Genomic DNA, 16,595 nt, shown 5'->3' with positions numbered 1-16,595 from the left:
CTGCAGAGAGTAGAGGACAGATGGATGTAAATATGACCACAGGATCAGGCTGCACAGAGTTTGTTTATTTTGTTATCGTTGGGGACCATTGAATATTTGCAAAATTTATTCAATTCTCATTTTAGAAGCATTGCATTATAGTGCGCCTGCGCAGGACCGAAATGCTGGCCTTTGTGCATGACGTAGTACGCATCATGCACCCAGGCTTCAGAAGGAGGACAAAGATGGCCGAAAGAGGAGGTGCCGCACCGGAGAACGGAGACACCCATCCGACCAGTCTATAGCGCACCAACCGTTTAGGTATTATAAAGTGATTTTTATGTTCTACACAGCGGGCCGGGCTCTTATATACAGTATTCTAGAATGCTGTATATAACAGCGCACTAGTGGTGGCTGCAGCTTATAGTCACCAAATCTGGTGTCACTTTCCCTTTAAGCTTAGGTCACTGTCCCACCATAAAGCATCCATCGCCTGCAAAAGGAAATCATTTGACCAAAGTTTCTGAAAACACAGATTAAGTGGATCTCATCTTCATAAAGACAAGTGACATGTCAGAGTAAGTCAGAGGGTCTGCAGCAGAAGTCGGACCCCCATCTGCTGAACTCACCGCTTCATCCAGGACCAGGAACCGCACTTGTGACAGAATTAGTTTTCCTGTAGAGATAAGGTCATCGACTCTGCCCGGAGTCCCCACCACTATATCCACCTGCAGGGAAGGCAGAGATGGGGATTGAGCACTAATAGCCAGTAACGTAAAAGAGAACGGAAGCATAGAACGCACAGTCGGATTGTCCTTTCCAGTGAAGGCTCGCCCGTTATACAAGTCACAGCGAGGAGAGTCACCTTCTAATTACATTACATGTTTTACATTGTACAGATCCAGGGTTAGACCTTGCATCGAACTCCAGAGCTGCATTCACAATACTGCATCCCCATAAGCTGAAATCCCCCAGCATTCCAAGTTCAGTGACTGTAGCTTCCCCTGGTGCATTTCATCAAGTATAGCATTCACACCAGGAAATATAATGGAAGTACACCTACTGGACTGCGCTGGACAACAAGCTTGTTGACCATTAGCCAAAAAGGCTTACAACACAAGCCATTATTATCGGTACTTTTATATTGATGGTCTATCCTTAGGATAGGTCAGCAATCCCAGATTGGTGTGAGACCGAGGCCCCCCAATAAACAGCTGTTCCCGGTGCAGGCCGGATGGGTGCAGTATAGAAGCGGAACAGCACAGCTTCGACAACTATTTAGTGGCCGGGGCTGGGCACTGCCTCCAATTCAAATGAATAATGGTGGACCTGCAGTAACCCACAGCGTCTCCTACACAGCTGTGCTGCTCTGCAACAGAGTACCTCTGGTGGCCGCCGGCATGGGGTACAGCTGATTGGCGGGAACGTTGCATGTTGCAAAAAATAGGCCGACAAAATGAAGTATCGGACATTGCCCTGCATCCTGTAACCCCTCACCACCACCCCCAGGTAAGCTACATTCGGATTTTAAGACACCCCCCCCCCCCCCATTTTCCTCCACATTTTTGGAAGGAAAAGTGCGTCTTATAATCCGAAAAATACGGTACTATGGACTGTACGGGATCAAGAGTCCTTCTGGAGGATGCTTTCATTATGCACTTGCTGAGCAGTCCCCGGTGATGCAAGAACGTACATATAAGAACTTACCCCACTCTCTAGTACAGCGAGCTGATCCTTTGCTGCTACTCCTCCAATGATGAGCAGTTCCCTGCAAGACAGAACAATAATGATCTCTAGTAAGTGAGATGAAAGTGCCACAAAGCATCTGACACCCGCAGGACGCGGTGATTACCTTAACTTTGGACTATCCACGTATTTCTTGAACTGTTTCACGTTGTTGAGCGTCTGCTCTGCCAGCTCTCTGGACGGCTCAATGATCAGAGCTTTCGGGGCGTTAGGAGCATTCTTGGTTTGTGTCACCTGCGCGCTTCCTAAATACAGAAAAGAAAATTGCTATAATAATAATAAAAAAAAAAGTACAAAAGGAATAAGAAAAAAAATAAAATTAACCATGATGAGAACAGCCAAATGTTTCCAATATGACATTTCTCAAACTTTCCATATCACGGGCTGTGGGGATGATCAGAAGGGAGCTGCTGACACTCCCTGGTCATTAAATGGTTGATAAGCCCCCCTTATTCTTACAAGACATGTGGAGAAAGGCTGAGGCACACCAGGAGGGGCAATTCCTCCATCGATCTGAATTAAGGAGAGATGCACAAAACGTACGTTGGTGGGCTGCGGGATCTCTCCACGACGGAGGTCCGATTGGACGGGGGAAAGAGGACAGGACAGCCCCTTTGAAGGTGTTAATTTTGTAACTGGTGGTCAGATAAGGGGGGTTCTCCCATTAAATGAAGCCCCTCCGATAATTATTAAAGCATCAAATGTTGACATTGAATTACTTCTGCGCTCAATAATGTAGGGGTGCAGTCCCAAGCAAGGGAATCATGAAACATTGCAGGGTTAAATCTCTCATGTCCGTGGCGTGAACGTAGGCAGAACATTTGCAGATTTTAGACAGTCTCCTTCTCAGGTACATTAGATTTAAACATAATGACAGGATTTGAGCTTCACTAGTAAGAAGAATGTGCGAATAGTCACAAGACCGAGTCCGGCCGCCAGGTCAGTATTCAATGGCTGCTGGAAGGGAGCCCCGAGAACCGCCGCCTCTGTGCCCGCTGGATCCTCTCTTTGGTTAGCTGGTCTGGATCAGTGTCATGTGCCTGTCACACCAAGACGATGACATTGCGCCAGAAAGAGGAGCCGCGGGTGATGCCAGGTAGGAGGCAGTTAGGCTCTGTGCGCACTAGAAATAGGATTTTACTCAAGAAATTTCTTGCGAGTCTGAAAAATTAGAGCACTTGCAGTCAAAAAACGCAACAGAAAACTGCATGTGGTTTTACCGTGTTTTTGATGCGTTTGTGTTTTTGATGCGTTTTTCCCGCAGGATGGTCCCTGCGGATTTTTACCATTATCTATGGCAAAAAACGCAGGTACCTGCAGAAAAGAAGTGACATGCTCATTCTTTCTGCAGAAAGAATGTCCTTGAGAAAAAACGGATTTTTGTGTACTGACCGTAAAATCGTTTTCTCTTAGCCATCATTGGGGGACACAGGACCATGGGTGTTATGCTGCTTATCCATAGGAGGACACTAAGTAGATGCAAAAGCATAGCTCCTCCTCTGCAGTATACACCCCCTGGCCGGGCCAGGCAAGCTCAGATTTAGTACACAAGCAGTAGGAGAAAAAAGCAGTAAAAACTTCTCAACAGAGGAACATGAGAAAAGAAGAGTCATACCCAAATAAGGTACTGAGAGAACCAAGGCCCAACAGGGCAACAGGGTGGGTGCTGTGTCCCCCAATGATGGCTAAGAGAAAACGATTTTACGGTGAGTACACAAAAATCCGTTTTTCTCTGACGCCTCATTGGGGGACACAGGACCATGGGACGTCCTAAAGCAGTCCATGGGTGGGAAACATAAAAGAAGACAACACAACCCAAGGACTAGGAACCAGTCCCGAACAGCCTGGAGCGCCTACTGAGAGAGGTGCTCTACTGCCGTTTGCAGAATTTTTCTACCCAGATTTGCCTCAGCTGAAGCCTGGGTATGGACTCTGTAATGCTTTGAAAATGTATGTAGGCTAGACCAGGTCGCAGCCTTACACACCTGTTCCACTGAAGCCTGAAGCCCACGAAGCGCCAACTGCTCGCGTGGAATGAGCCCGCAGCCCACTAGGAATGGGCTTGAGTTGCAAGCGGTAGACTTCCTGGATCGCAGAGCGAATCCAGTGAGCCAGCGTCGCCTTTGAAGCTGCCTGTTCCTTCTTAGGCCCCTCAGGAATGACAAACAAAGAGTCCGTTTTCCTAAAAGGGGCTGTCCTGGATATGTAATATCTGAGAGCTCTGACGAGGTCTAACGAATGCAGAGACCTTTCCACCCTATGAACAGGGTGTGGACAAAAGGAAGGCAGGACAATGTCCTCGTTCAAATGAAACGGGGTAAGAACCTTTGGAAGGAAATCCGGGAGAGGGCGCAGAACCACCTTGTCCTGGTGAAAGATCAGAAAAGGCTCGCGGCAAGAGAGTGCTGCCAGCTCCGAAACCCGTCTGATGGACGTAATTGCCACTAAGAATGTTACCTTCCAGGACAGAAGAGCAAGGGAGGATTCCTTGAGAGGTTCAAAGGGAGACCTCTGGAGACCGTCCAGAGCGAGGTTGAGGTCCCATGGTTCCAGCGGCCGTTTGTACGGGGGAACTAGATGTGAAACGCCCTGGAGGAAGGTCTTGACTTGCGGTTTTTGAGCCAGGCGGCATTGGTAGATTGAGAGCGCTGAGACCTGCCCTTTAAGGGAACTGAGAGCCAACCCCGCTTGCAAGCCAGACTGTAGAGAATCGAGAATTCTGGGGATGGCCAGAGGCATAGGCTGGACGTTAGTTTCCCTGCACCATGAAAGGAAGATTTTCCACGTACGGTGGTAAATGCGGGCTGAAGCAGGCTTTCGGGCGCTGATCATGGTGGCAATAACCGCGGGGGAGAATCCCGCTCTTGTTAATACCCAGGTCTCAATGGCCATGCCGTCAGCTTCAGGGCTCTGGAGTTCTGATGGGAAATGGGCCCTTGGGTCAGCAAGTCTGGGATGTCTGGAAGGCGCCACGGTGCGTCTGTGAGCATTTGTACTAATTCGGAGTACCAGGCGTGCCTGGGCCAGTCCGGTGCTATCAGTATCACCGGGACTCCCTCTGCCTTGTTCTTCCTGATTACCCGCGGCAGCAGGGGTAGAGGTGGAAATATGTAAGGCAGGTGGAAGTGGTGCCACGAGCAGACTAGAGCATCCGCGCCAATGGACTGCGGGTCGCGTGACCTGGCTATGAACGCGGGTACCTTTGCATTCAACCTTGAGGCCATTAGGTCCACGTCTGGTGTGCCCCAGCGAGTGCAGATGTGTAGAAACACATCTGGGTTGAGGGACCATTCTCCGGCAGCCAGGGCTTGGCGACTCAGAAAGTCTGCTGCCCAGTTTTCTACCCCTGGTATGTGTACCGCTGATATCACTGATCCCGTCGATTCGGCCCAGCTGAGGATCTTGTGGGCCTCGAGATAAGCCGCTTTGCTGCGGGTGCCCCCCCGCCGATTGATATAGGCTACAGCTGTCGCATTGTCCGATTGGACTCGAATCTGACGACCCGCTAGCAGAGGGCTGAACGCTCTGAGCGCGAGGAAGATCGCGCGGAGTTCCAGGATGTTGATGGGGAGGAAAGACTCCTGGGGCGTCCAACGTCCTTGAGCAGTGTGGTGCAGGTACACTGCTCCCCAGCCTAGGAGGCTGGCGTCCGTGGTCAGGACCAGCCAGTTCACTGGGAGAAAAGATCTCCCCTTCGATAGGGAAGGGGACCGAAGCCACCAGCGGAGTGCGTACCTGACTGAAGGCGTCAGGTGAAGATGTCTGTCCAAGGAGAAGGGGCTCTTGTCCCAGGCCGCTAGAAGGGCTAGCTGCAGTGGGCGGAGGTGCAGTTGAGCAAAGGGTACTGCTTCCATAGCTGCAACCATCCTGCCGAGCACTTTCATGCTGAATCGAATGGAGCGAGACGGAGGACGTAGAAGGCAGCGTACTGATCGTTGAAGAGCGAACGCCTTGTCCTGAGGGAGAAGGATCAAGCCCCGACGGGTGTACAGGGACATGCCCAGGAAGGTGATGGATCGTAATGGGATCGGGGATGATTTGTCCAGATTCACTAGCCACCCTAAGCGGGATAGGGTGTCCACAGTGATCTGTACGCTGGATGAGCAGTCGCGGAAGGAGGGGGCCTTGATGAGGAGGTCGTCCAAGTAAGGGAGAACGACTACTCCCCTGGCGTGAAGGACGCTCATGGCGGCCACCATGACTTTGGTGAAGACCCTTGGTGCGGTGGCAAGGCCGAAGGGTAGAGCTACGAATTGAAAGTGTGAGTCCTGAATTGTGAAGCGGAGGAACTTTTGGTGATCTGGGGCGATGGGTATGTGCAGGTACGCGTCCTTGATGTCTATGGAGGCGAGGAATTCCACTTCGACCATGGATGCAATAATGGACCTTAGGGACTCCATTCTGAATCTCCGTAAGTGCACATGTTTGTTTAGGTGTTTGAGGTCCAGGATGGGTCGAACTGACCCATCCTTTTTGGGGACCACAAAGAGGTTGGAATAAAAACCCCCGAACTTCTCGTCGTCTGGGACAGGTATTATCACTCCTGCTGTTTTGAGCGAGTGGATTGCTGAGAAAAAAGCTTTGCGTCGTTTTCGAGTCTTTGGGGGGTTTGAGAGAAAGAACCGACTCGGGGGTCAGGTCCGAAATTCTATGTGGTAACCGGAAGACACAAGGTCTCGCACCCATTTGTCGTCTGAGGCAGCAGCCCAGATGTGTTGAAAGAGCCGCAGTCAACTTCCTACAAGGAGTGTCTTCCAGGGCGCCGAAGGAGTCATGAGGGGGGAAAACGTCGTGGCCGAGTCTCCCTAGTTCTGGACTGTTTCGGTCTAGGCTGCCATGACGAAGTGGGTTTCGGGGAGGGCTGAGAAGGTCGGTCCCTGCGTAGTCCGCGGTTGGTGGCGGGGACAGCACGGGATGTCGACCAACCAAATGAGCTCCGAAAGGAGCGGAACGAGGACTGTGGACATCTGGTGAAGGACGTCCTAGACTTCAGCTGGGGGAGGGAGGAACTCTTTCCTCCCGTGGCATCAGAAATGAGCTTGTCCAGACGTTCGCCAAACAATCGGACTGGAAAAAAAGGAAGGCCCGTGAGAGACTCCTTGGAGGCAGAGTCCGCTCGTCATTGTCGGAGCCAGAGAGCTCTACGGATGGCTATGGTATTTGAGGCGGCAAACGCTGCGCAGGTAGCAGCGTCCATGGAGGCCTGGAAGAGGTACTCCGCCGCAGCGGCAATTTGAGCTGTTACCTCTGTGAAGGTCTGAGTGAACTGGGATTCCTCAAGCGAAGTGTTAAGGGATTCTGCCCAGACCGAGATCGCCTTTGCGACCCACACAGAGGTAAAGGAGGGCGAGAGGGAGGAACCCGCAGCCTCAAAAGCAGAGCGGGCGAGGTGCTCCACCTGTCTGTCTGTCGGGTCCTTAATGGAAGAACCATCGGGTAAAGACAGGAATGTCTTTGTGGTAAGGCGGGGCAGGTGAGGCAAAAGGGTTCAGAGTCTCCATGAGTTTTCGGTTACCGAAGCGCCTGTCAGGCTTCTCCCTTTGCTTTGTGAGGATATCCTGAAACGCTGGGTGATCAGCAAAAACCTTTTGGGGTTTCCTTGCCCTCTTAAAGGAGACCGCATGGTCAGTGGTAGTGGATGGGGGATCCTCCACATGCAGAGTTTGGTTGATTGCTGCTATAAGGGAGTCTTATGCAGTTTGATCATCTGGGGGTGATGAAACCCAGGAATCCTCCTAGTACAAACAGCATTCTCCCTCCTCCAGCTCTTCAGAAGCCGTTGAGTGTGTGGGAGAGCCTGTCCTGTGTGCTCCCGAGGGAGAGCCCGCTGGAGACACCCGGCCGTGTGCCCTTTTCCTGATTCCTGCAACCGGTGAAGCATGTGCCCGGATTACCTCAGAAGGATCCTCCATAGGGGTATCCTCAGGCTGCGTTCCGTCCAGGGACCCAGAAAGGTGTGGAGGACGACATTGCATAGCCAGAACCAGGTTCTGTGACAGTTTTTCCATGGATTGGGACAGAAACTGTGCCCATTCCGGTGGGCTGGGGGCCCTAGGCTCTGGGCTGCCGGTTGCGGTGGTGGTGGCAGGGGAGTCTTGGGGGGCTATAGGGGCACAGGACTCACAGAGAGAAGAGGTGTGTTTACGTGGTAGCTCAACGTGGCAGGCAGTGCAGGCTGAATAATAGACTATGTGAGCCTTAGCCCTCTTAGTGCCTTTTGAATTCTGCATGTTCCTAATAGGAGTATGCCAGGAGGGGGAGCAATGCTCAGCAGAGCTACAATTGATAGCAAGCACCTCACCAGAATCAGCCGATGACCCTGTCCTCAGGAAGGCTTAAGCTCTATCAAGATCTCGCACGCTTCCCTGGTGGGGGGGGGGGGGGGGGGGGGCAGAGCCAGCTTGCTGTGTCAGTGTCATATTCAACTCAGAGCCTGCAGAGAGGGGCTGAGGAATCAGTGCCATCTTCATCTCAGAGCCTGCAGAGAGGGGCTGAGGAATCAGTGCCATCTTCATCTCAGAGCCTGCGGAGAGGGGCTGAAGAATTGGGCTATAGGGCACAGGCCTCTACCCTGGGCTTTGGAAAATCGGTGTCTGTGGAACCCGTCGTCCAGCCCAGGATCCAGCGTCGCAGGAGGGGGTACATGTAGGCAGCGCTTCACGTTCCCGGCCGTTGATGGTAGTGGGAGATCGGTCCCAAAAGGAAACCGTCGCCCTCAAAAAAAAACAAACCTTGAAAGGAAGTGCCTCCTACAGACACTAAGCTAAAACTGAGCTTGCCTGGCCTGGCCAGGGGGTGTATACTGCAGAGGAGGAGTTATGCTTTTGCATCTACTTAGTGTCCTCCTATGGATAGGCAGCATAACACCATGGTCCTGTGTCCCCCAATGAGGCGTCAGAGAAAAAAAACGCAGTGTGCGCACAGCTATTAGTTTCTTTTTCATAGGTTTTGCTGGGGAATGTCTGCAGAAAGGTTACAACCATTTTCTCAAGAAATTTCTGCAGCAAAAATGCAAAAAAAAAAAACGGGTAAAAACGCAGCATGTGAACAAGGCCTTCAATAAGGTGTCCATCCGGCAGACAGACAGGAATGCTGACCCCAGGCACTGGATCAGACTCATCCCTGCCTGTAACTGATTTCTAAACCATTTTCTTTTATGCTTCAGCAAATTACTGTATTTTTCGTTTTATAAGACGCACCCCAAATTTGAAGGAGGAAAATAGGAAAAAAAAATTATTTTTACTGTTAAAATGAGGGTCTGTCTTATAATCCCAGTGCCTCTTATATTAGCTCGCCAGGGGGGAGCGGCTCAGGAAGGTCACAGGAGGCAGGATAGGCTGATGGCTCGGAGGAGGGGTAGTCGTGGCTCAGGAGGGTCAGTGTGTGGAGAATCGGTGATACTGTGGGCTTGTGGGGTGTCACGGTAGTGGGCGCCATTGATCTGCCGGCGGGCATGGAGGAGGGAGTGTCGCAGCTCAAGAGGGTCAGTGTGGGGCAGCATAGGGTGGGCGATACTGCGGGCTCGTGAGGTGTCGTGGCAGCGAGCACCATTGATTTGCCAGCGGAGTGCGATGGTTGACATGATGGACTTCAAGAAAATGGCCGTGGAGGTGACACATGCGCAGATTGGCCTTCACAGCCATTTTTCTGAAGTCCATTGTATGAATAGCCAGTGATTCAAAGTAGCCTACAGTCCAACAACAGATCAATGGCGCCCGCCACCACGACACCTGACGAACTCTCAGTATCACCAACCCTCCGCTGCCTCGCACTCACCCTCTTGAGCCGCACCACCCCCTACTCCGAGTCCGCCGGCAGATCAATGGCACCTGCTGCCGTGACACCCCATGAGCCCGCAATATTACCAACCTTCCGCTGCCGCACACTGAGCAGAGACACTCCCTCTGAGCCCTTTACATCGCCGACCCTGCGCTATCATTGCCACCCTGGTAAGCCATATGCAGTTTGTAAGACGCACTCCCATTTTTTCCCCAGTTTGGACAAAAAAAGTGAGTCTTAGAAACTGGAAACCACGGTACTTTCTTTTAAAGATGCAGCTGACGGAGGAGCGGGTGCACGTACCTGCGTTCTGCGACTTCACCACATGGCTGTCTGGGGCCTTACATAAAGCGATAAAGTCGTCTTTAGGAGGAAACTTAAACTCCTCGTCTCCGAAGTTGAACTTCAGTTCTGCATTCTGAGGAGGTGAGGGGGGAAACATGGCAAATGTCAGACATGGAGCACCATGAGAACGACAAACACTAAACCCAACATTGCTAAGGTTAGCACCTCGTCTGTCATGATCAACTTTATGCATTTTTCAGTTAAAGGGGTAGTCCATCTCTGGGAACACATTTTTATTTTATTTTTTTTACTTGCATGCATGTATTTGGTGCTATAAATCATTTAGGCAATTCATTTAATTAAAAATTCTGCATGGTTTGGCTTTTACAGGCTCTTCGCTTCCCTACACATTCAACTTCAATGTGGTTATAAACCATTTGGGGGGAGCTAAAAAAAAAATAAAAACTCCAACTGGACAGTCAAACTGAGCTCACTGATGGATTCTCAGATAACTCATTCTGCAAACCAGCAATAGACAGTGCAACAGAGAGGATGCAGAAAGGAAATGCTAAATATTTTAATAAAAAATGTGTTTTTTAGCCTAAAATACATGCATTTAAGAAAAAAAGCTTGTTCCAAAGATGGACAACCCCTCTAAGGCTATGTGCGCACTGGGAAGAAGGGAATTTTGTTTACTTACCGTAAATTCCTTTTCTTCTAGCTCCAATTGGGAGACCCAGACAATTGGGTGTATAGCTTCTGCCTCCGGAGGCCACACAAAGTATTACACTTAAAAGTGTAAAGCCCCTCCCCTTCTGCCTATACACCCCCCGTGCATCACGGGCTCCTCAGTTTTGGTGCAAAAGCAAGAAGGAGGAAAAGTTATAAATTGGCTTAAAGTAAATTCAATCCGAAGGAATTTCGGAGAACTGAAACCATTCAACATGAACAACATGTGTACACAAAGAACAACAGCCCGAAGGGAACAGGGGCGGGTGCTGGGTCTCCCAATTGGAGCTAGAAGAAAAGGAATTTACGGTAAGTAAACAAAATTCCCTTCTTCTTTGTCGCTCCATTGGGAGACCCAGACAATTGGGACGTCCAAAAGCAGTCCCTGGGTGGGTAAAATAATACCTCGTAATAGAGCCGTAAAACGGCCCTTTCCTACAGGTGGGCAACCGCCGCCTGAAGGACTTGCCTACCTAGGCTGGCATCCGCCGAAGCATAGGTATGCACCTGATAGTGTTTCGTGAAAGTGTGCAGGCTCGACCAGGTAGCCGCCTGACACACCTGCTGAGCCGTAGCCTGGTGCCGCAAAGCCCAGGACGCACCCACGGCTCTGGTAGAATGGGCCTTCAGCCCTGAGGGAACCGGAAGCCCAGAAGATCGGTAAGCTTCGAGAATTGGTTCCTTGATCCACCGAGCCAGGGTTGATTTGGAAGCTTGTGACCCTTTACGCTGGCCAGCGACAAGGACAAAGAGTGCATCCGAGCGGCGCAGGGGCGCCGTACGAGAAATGTAGAGTCTGAGTGCTCTCACCAGATCTAACAAGTGCAAATCCTTTTCACACTGGTGAACTGGATGAGGACAAAAAGAGGGTAAGGAGATATCCTGATTGAGATGAAAGGGGGATACCACCTTAGGGAGAAATTCCGGAACCGGACGCAGAACCACCTTGTCCTGGTGAAACACCAGGAAGGGGGCTTTGCATGACAGCGCCGCTAGCTCAGACACTCTCCGAAGTGATGTGACTGCTACTAGGAAGACCACTTTCTGCGAAAGGCGTGAGAGAGAAATATCCTTCATTGGCTCGAAAGGTGGTTTCTGAAGAGCCATCAGCACCCTGTTCAGATCCCAGGGTTCTAACGGCCGCTTGTAAGGAGGGACTATGTGACAAACCCCCTGTAGGAACGTGCGTACCTGTGGAAGTCTGGCCAGGCGCTTCTGAAAAAACACAGAGAGCGCTGAGACTTGTCCCTTAAGAGAGCCGAGCGACAACCCTTTTTCCAATCCGGATTGAAGGAAGGAAAGAAAAGTGGGCAAGGCAAATGGCCAGGGAGAAAAACCCTGATCAGAGCACCAAGATAGGAATATCCTCCACGTCCTGTGGTAGATCTTGGCGGACGTTGGCTTCCTAGCCTGTCTCATAGTGGCAATGACCTCTTGAGATAACCCTGAAGACGCTAGGATCCAGGACTCAATGGCCACACAGTCAGGTTGAGGGCCGCAGAATTCAGATGGAAAAACGGCCCTTGAGACAGCAAGTCTGGTCGGTCTGGTAGTGCCCACGGTTGGCCCACCGTGAGATGCCACAGATCCGGGTACCACGACCTCCTCGGCCAGTCTGGAGCGACGAGGATGGCGCGGCGGCAGTCGGACCTGATCTTGCGTAACACTCTGGGCAACAGTGCCAGAGGAGGAAACACATAAGGGAGTTGAAACTGCGACCAATCCTGAACTAAGGCGTCTGCCGCCAGAGCTCTGTGATCTTGAGACCGTGCCATGAATGTTGGGACCTTGTTGTTGTGCCGAGACGCCATTAGGTCGACGTCCGGCATCCCCCAGCGGCAACAGATCTCCTGAAACACGTCCGGGTGAAGGGACCATTCCCCTGCGTCCATGCCCTGGCGACTGAGAAAGTCTGCTTCCCAGTTTTCTACGCCCGGGATGTGAACTGCGGATATGGTGGAAGCCGTGGCTTCCACCCACATCAGAGTCCGCCGGACTTCCTGGAAGGCTTGCCGACTGCGTGTTCCCCCTTGGTGGTTGATATATGCCACCGCTGTGGAGTTGTCCGACTGAATTCGGATCTGCTTGCCTTCCAGCCACGGCTGGAACGCCTTTAGGGCAAGATACACTGCCCTTATCTCCAGAACATTGATCTGAAGGGAGGACTCTGTCGGAGTCCAGGTTCCCTGAGCCCTGTGGTGGAGAAAAACCGCTCCCCACCCTGACAGGCTCGTGTCCGTCGTGACCACAGCCCATGATGGGGGAAGGAAGGATTTCCCCTTCGACAGAGAAGTGGGGAGAAGCCACCACTGAAGGGAAGCCTTGGCTGCCCGTGAAAGGGAGACGTTCCTGTCGAGGGACGTCGACTTCCTGTCCCATTTGCGGAGAATATCCCATTGAAGTGGACGCAGATGAAACTGCGCAAAAGGAACTGCCTCCATTGCTGCTACCATCTTTCCTAGGAAGTGCATGAGGCGCCTCAGGGGGTGTGACTGGCCTTGAAGGAGAGATTGCACCCCTGTCTGTAGTGAACGCTGTTTGTCCAGCGGAAGCTTCACTATCGCTGGGAGAGTATGAAACTCCATGCCAAGATATGTCAGTGATTGGGCCGGTGTCAGATTTGACTTTGGAAAATTGATGATCCACCCGAAACTCTGGAGAGTCTCCAAAGCAATGTTCAGGCTGTGTTGGCATGCCACTTGAGAGGGTGCCTTGACCAGCAGATCGTCTAAGTAAGGGATCACCGAGTGTCCCTGAGAGTGTAGGACTGCTACCACTGCTGCCATGACCTTGGTGAAGACCCGTGGGGCTGTCGCCAGGCCGAAAGGCAGTGCCACGAACTGAAGGTGTTCGTCCCCGATGGCGAAACGCAGGAAGCGCTGATGCTCTGGTGCAATCGGTACGTGGAGATAAGCATCTTTGATGTCGATTGATGCCAGGAAGTCTCCTTGGGACATTGAGGCGATGACGGAGCGGAGCGATTCCATCCGGAACCGCCTGGTTTTTACGTGTTTGTTGAGCAGTTTTAGGTCCAGAACAGGACGGAAGGATCCGTCCTTTTTCGGTACCACAAACAAGTTGGAGTAAAAACCGTGACCCTGTTGCTGAAGAGGAACAGGGATCACCACTCCTTCCGCCTTCAGAGTGCACACCGCCTGAAGAAGAGCATCGGCTCTCTCGGGGGGCGGAGATGTTCTGAAAAATCGAGTCGGAGGACGAGAGCTGAACTCTATCCTGTAACCGTGGGATAGAATGTCTCTCACCCATCGGTCTTTTACCTGTGGCAGCCAGGCGTCGCAAAAGCGGGAGAGCCTGCCACCGACCGAGGATGCGGTGTGAGGAGGCCGAAAGTCATGAGGAGGCCGCCTTGGGAGCGGTTCCTCCGGCGGTCTTTTTAGGACGTGACTTAGACCGCCATGAATCGGAGTTCCTCTGATCCTTTTGAGGCCTTTTGGACGAGAAGAACTGAGACCTTCCCGCGGGCCGAAAGGACCGAAACCTCGATTGTACCTTCCGTGGTTGAGGTCTGTTTGGTTTGGACTGGGGTAAGGATGAGTCCTTTCCCTTGGATTGTTTAATGATTTCATCCAATCGCTCACCAAACAGGCGGTCGCCAGAAAATGGCAAACCGGTTAAGAACTTTTTGGAAGCGGAGTCTGCCTTCCATTCACGTAGCCACATGGCCCTGCGGACTGCCACCGAATTGGCGGATGCTACCGCCGTACGGCTCGTAGAGTCCAGGACAGCATTAATGGCGTAGGACGCAAACGCCGACGCCTGAGAGGTTAAGGACACCACTTGCGGAGCAGATGTACGTGTGACTGCATTAATCTGCGCATGACAAGCTGAGATAGCTTGGAGCGCCCATACGGCTGCAAATGCTGGAGCAAAAGACGCGCCGATAGCTTCATAGATGGATTTCAACCATAGCTCCATCTGTCTGTCAGTGGCATCCTTGAGTGAAGCCCCATCTTCCACTGCTACTATGGATCTAGCCGCCAGTCTGGAGACAGGAGGATCCACCTTAGGACACTGAGCCCAGCCCTTGACAACGTCAGGGGGGAAGGGATAACGTGTATCCTTAAGGCGCTTGGAAAAACGCTTATCTGGACAAGCTCGGTGTTTCTGGACTGCCTCTCTGAAGTCAGAGTGATCCAGAAACATACTCAATGTACGCTTGGGAGACCTGAAACGGAATTTCTCCTGCTGAGAAGCTGACTCCTCAATTGTAGGAGCTGGTGGAGAAATATCCAACACCTGATTGATGGTTGCTATAAGGTCATTCACTATGGCGTCACCATCAGGTGTATCCAGGTTGAGAGCGGTCTCAGGATCAGAATCCTGATCTGCTACCTCCGCTTCATCATCCAGAGAGTCCTCCTGCTGAGACCCTGAACAGTGTGATGAAGTCGAGTGAATTTCCCAGCGAGCCCGCTTAGGCGGCCTGGGACTGCGGTCCATGTCAGAGACCTCACCCTGGGACCCATGGGTCACCCCAGGAGCACTTTGCTGCTCCAATTGAGGGGGGCCTGGGGTCAATGATTGAACAGTGCCCGGGGCCTGAGTCACCGGTCTGGACTGTAAGGCTTCTAGTATCCTAGCAGACCATTTATCCATACTCTCAGACAATTTGTCAGCAAACACTGCAAACTCCGTCCCTGTCACCTGGACAGTGGTAGCAGGTGGTTCCACCTGGGCCACCAGTAGCAGAGGCTCCGGCTGAGTAAGTGCCACAGGGGCCGAGCATTGCACACAATGAGGGTCAGTGGAACCTGCCGGTAGTATAGCCGCACATGAGGTACAGGTTGCAAAGTAAGCCTGTGCTTTGGCACCCTTGCTTTTTGCGGACGACATGCTGTTGTCTCCTCTGAGTACAATCCAGGAGGGTATATAGCCAAAAATCAACAGTGCGACCGTACAGTGTAAATGTATAGCATATAAGCATATATATATATGAACACTCCGGCACTCAGTGTTGCCAGCACCTCAGGTGCTGCTTACCGACCGCTCAAAGCGGTTGTGTGATCACCAGATTCCCTGCCTGGGCCTCCCAGAGCCTGTTGTCTCTCCTCTCCAGCGTCAGAAGTGCTGACAGGAATGGCTGCCGGCGTTCTGTGGGGAGGAGGGGGCCGTGGGCGTGCCCTAGAAAGTGCGGGAATCTGGAGCCCCACTGTGCTGAATGAGGGGGGAGGAGGATACAAAGTATGCTCCAGCCCTCAGCGCTGACGTCCTGTGCAGCGTCCCGCCCTTCCCCTGACTGACAGGCCTGGGGGCGGGAATATGCGATACTAGGCCGCAAAAGCCGGGGACTAAAGTTATAAGCGCGGCCGGCATATAAGCGCGGCCGGCGCGGTAGTCCCCGGCGCACTAACACACCCAGCAGTGCTGCAGTGTATATGGCACAAGCGCTCCATGCGCGGTCCCCACGGGGACACAGAGTACCTCACAGTAGCAGGGCCTTGTCCCTGACTATACCCGGCTCCTATCCAGCAGATTCCCCAGGGGCTGCGGAGGGAGCACGGTCCCAGTGCCTTGAGACCGATTAGGATCCCACTTCACCCAGAGCCCATTAAGGGATGGGGAAGGAAAACAGCATGTGGCTCCTGCCTATGTACCCGCAATGGGTACCCTCAACCTTAACAGCACCGCCGACCAGAGTGGGGTGAGAAGGGAGCATGCTGGGGGCCCTGTTATGGGCCCTCTTTTCTTCCATCCGACATAGTCAGCAGCTGCTGCTGACTAAGATGTGGAGCTATGCGTGGATGTCAGCCTCCTTCGCACAAAGCATAAAAACTGAGGAGCCCGTGATGCACGGGGGGTGTATAGGCAGAAGGGGAGGGGCTTTACACTTTTAAGTGTAATACTTTGTGTGGCCTCCGGAGGCAGAAGCTATACACCCAATTGTCTGGGTCTCCCAATGGAGCGACAAAGAAATGGAATTTTCTTGAGAAAATTCCGCATGCTCTCAAAGATTACCGCACCCGCGGTAAAAAACCGCGGCAAACCGCACCCGAAAACCGCATGTGGTTTGCCGCGCTTTCACCGCGGTATTGCCACGGTTTTGCCGCGTGCGGGTT

The 16,595-nt window shown here is 52.2% G+C and overlaps 1 protein-coding gene across 1 annotated transcript in view; it reads right to left on the bottom strand.

Moving 5' to 3' along the window:
- DDX1 (DEAD-box helicase 1) overlaps positions 1-16,595 on the bottom strand; it is a 135,807-nt gene that overhangs the window by 71,652 nt on the left and 47,560 nt on the right. The window contains exons 12-15 of the mRNA XM_075341125.1: positions 9,808-9,922; positions 1,832-1,970; positions 1,687-1,747; positions 609-707 (exon numbers count right to left, since the gene is read on the bottom strand). Coding sequence (XP_075197240.1) covers positions 609-707; positions 1,687-1,747; positions 1,832-1,970; positions 9,808-9,922 — 414 coding nt within the window. The remainder of the gene's footprint in view (positions 1-608; positions 708-1,686; positions 1,748-1,831; positions 1,971-9,807; positions 9,923-16,595) is intronic.

Source organism: Anomaloglossus baeobatrachus, chromosome 3, assembly GCF_048569485.1.
Source record: "Anomaloglossus baeobatrachus isolate aAnoBae1 chromosome 3, aAnoBae1.hap1, whole genome shotgun sequence".
NCBI classification, from domain to species: Eukaryota; Metazoa; Chordata; class Amphibia; order Anura; family Aromobatidae; genus Anomaloglossus; species Anomaloglossus baeobatrachus.
The sequence above is the reverse complement of the archived record's forward strand: the minus strand, read 5'-3'. Positions and strand labels throughout refer to the sequence as shown.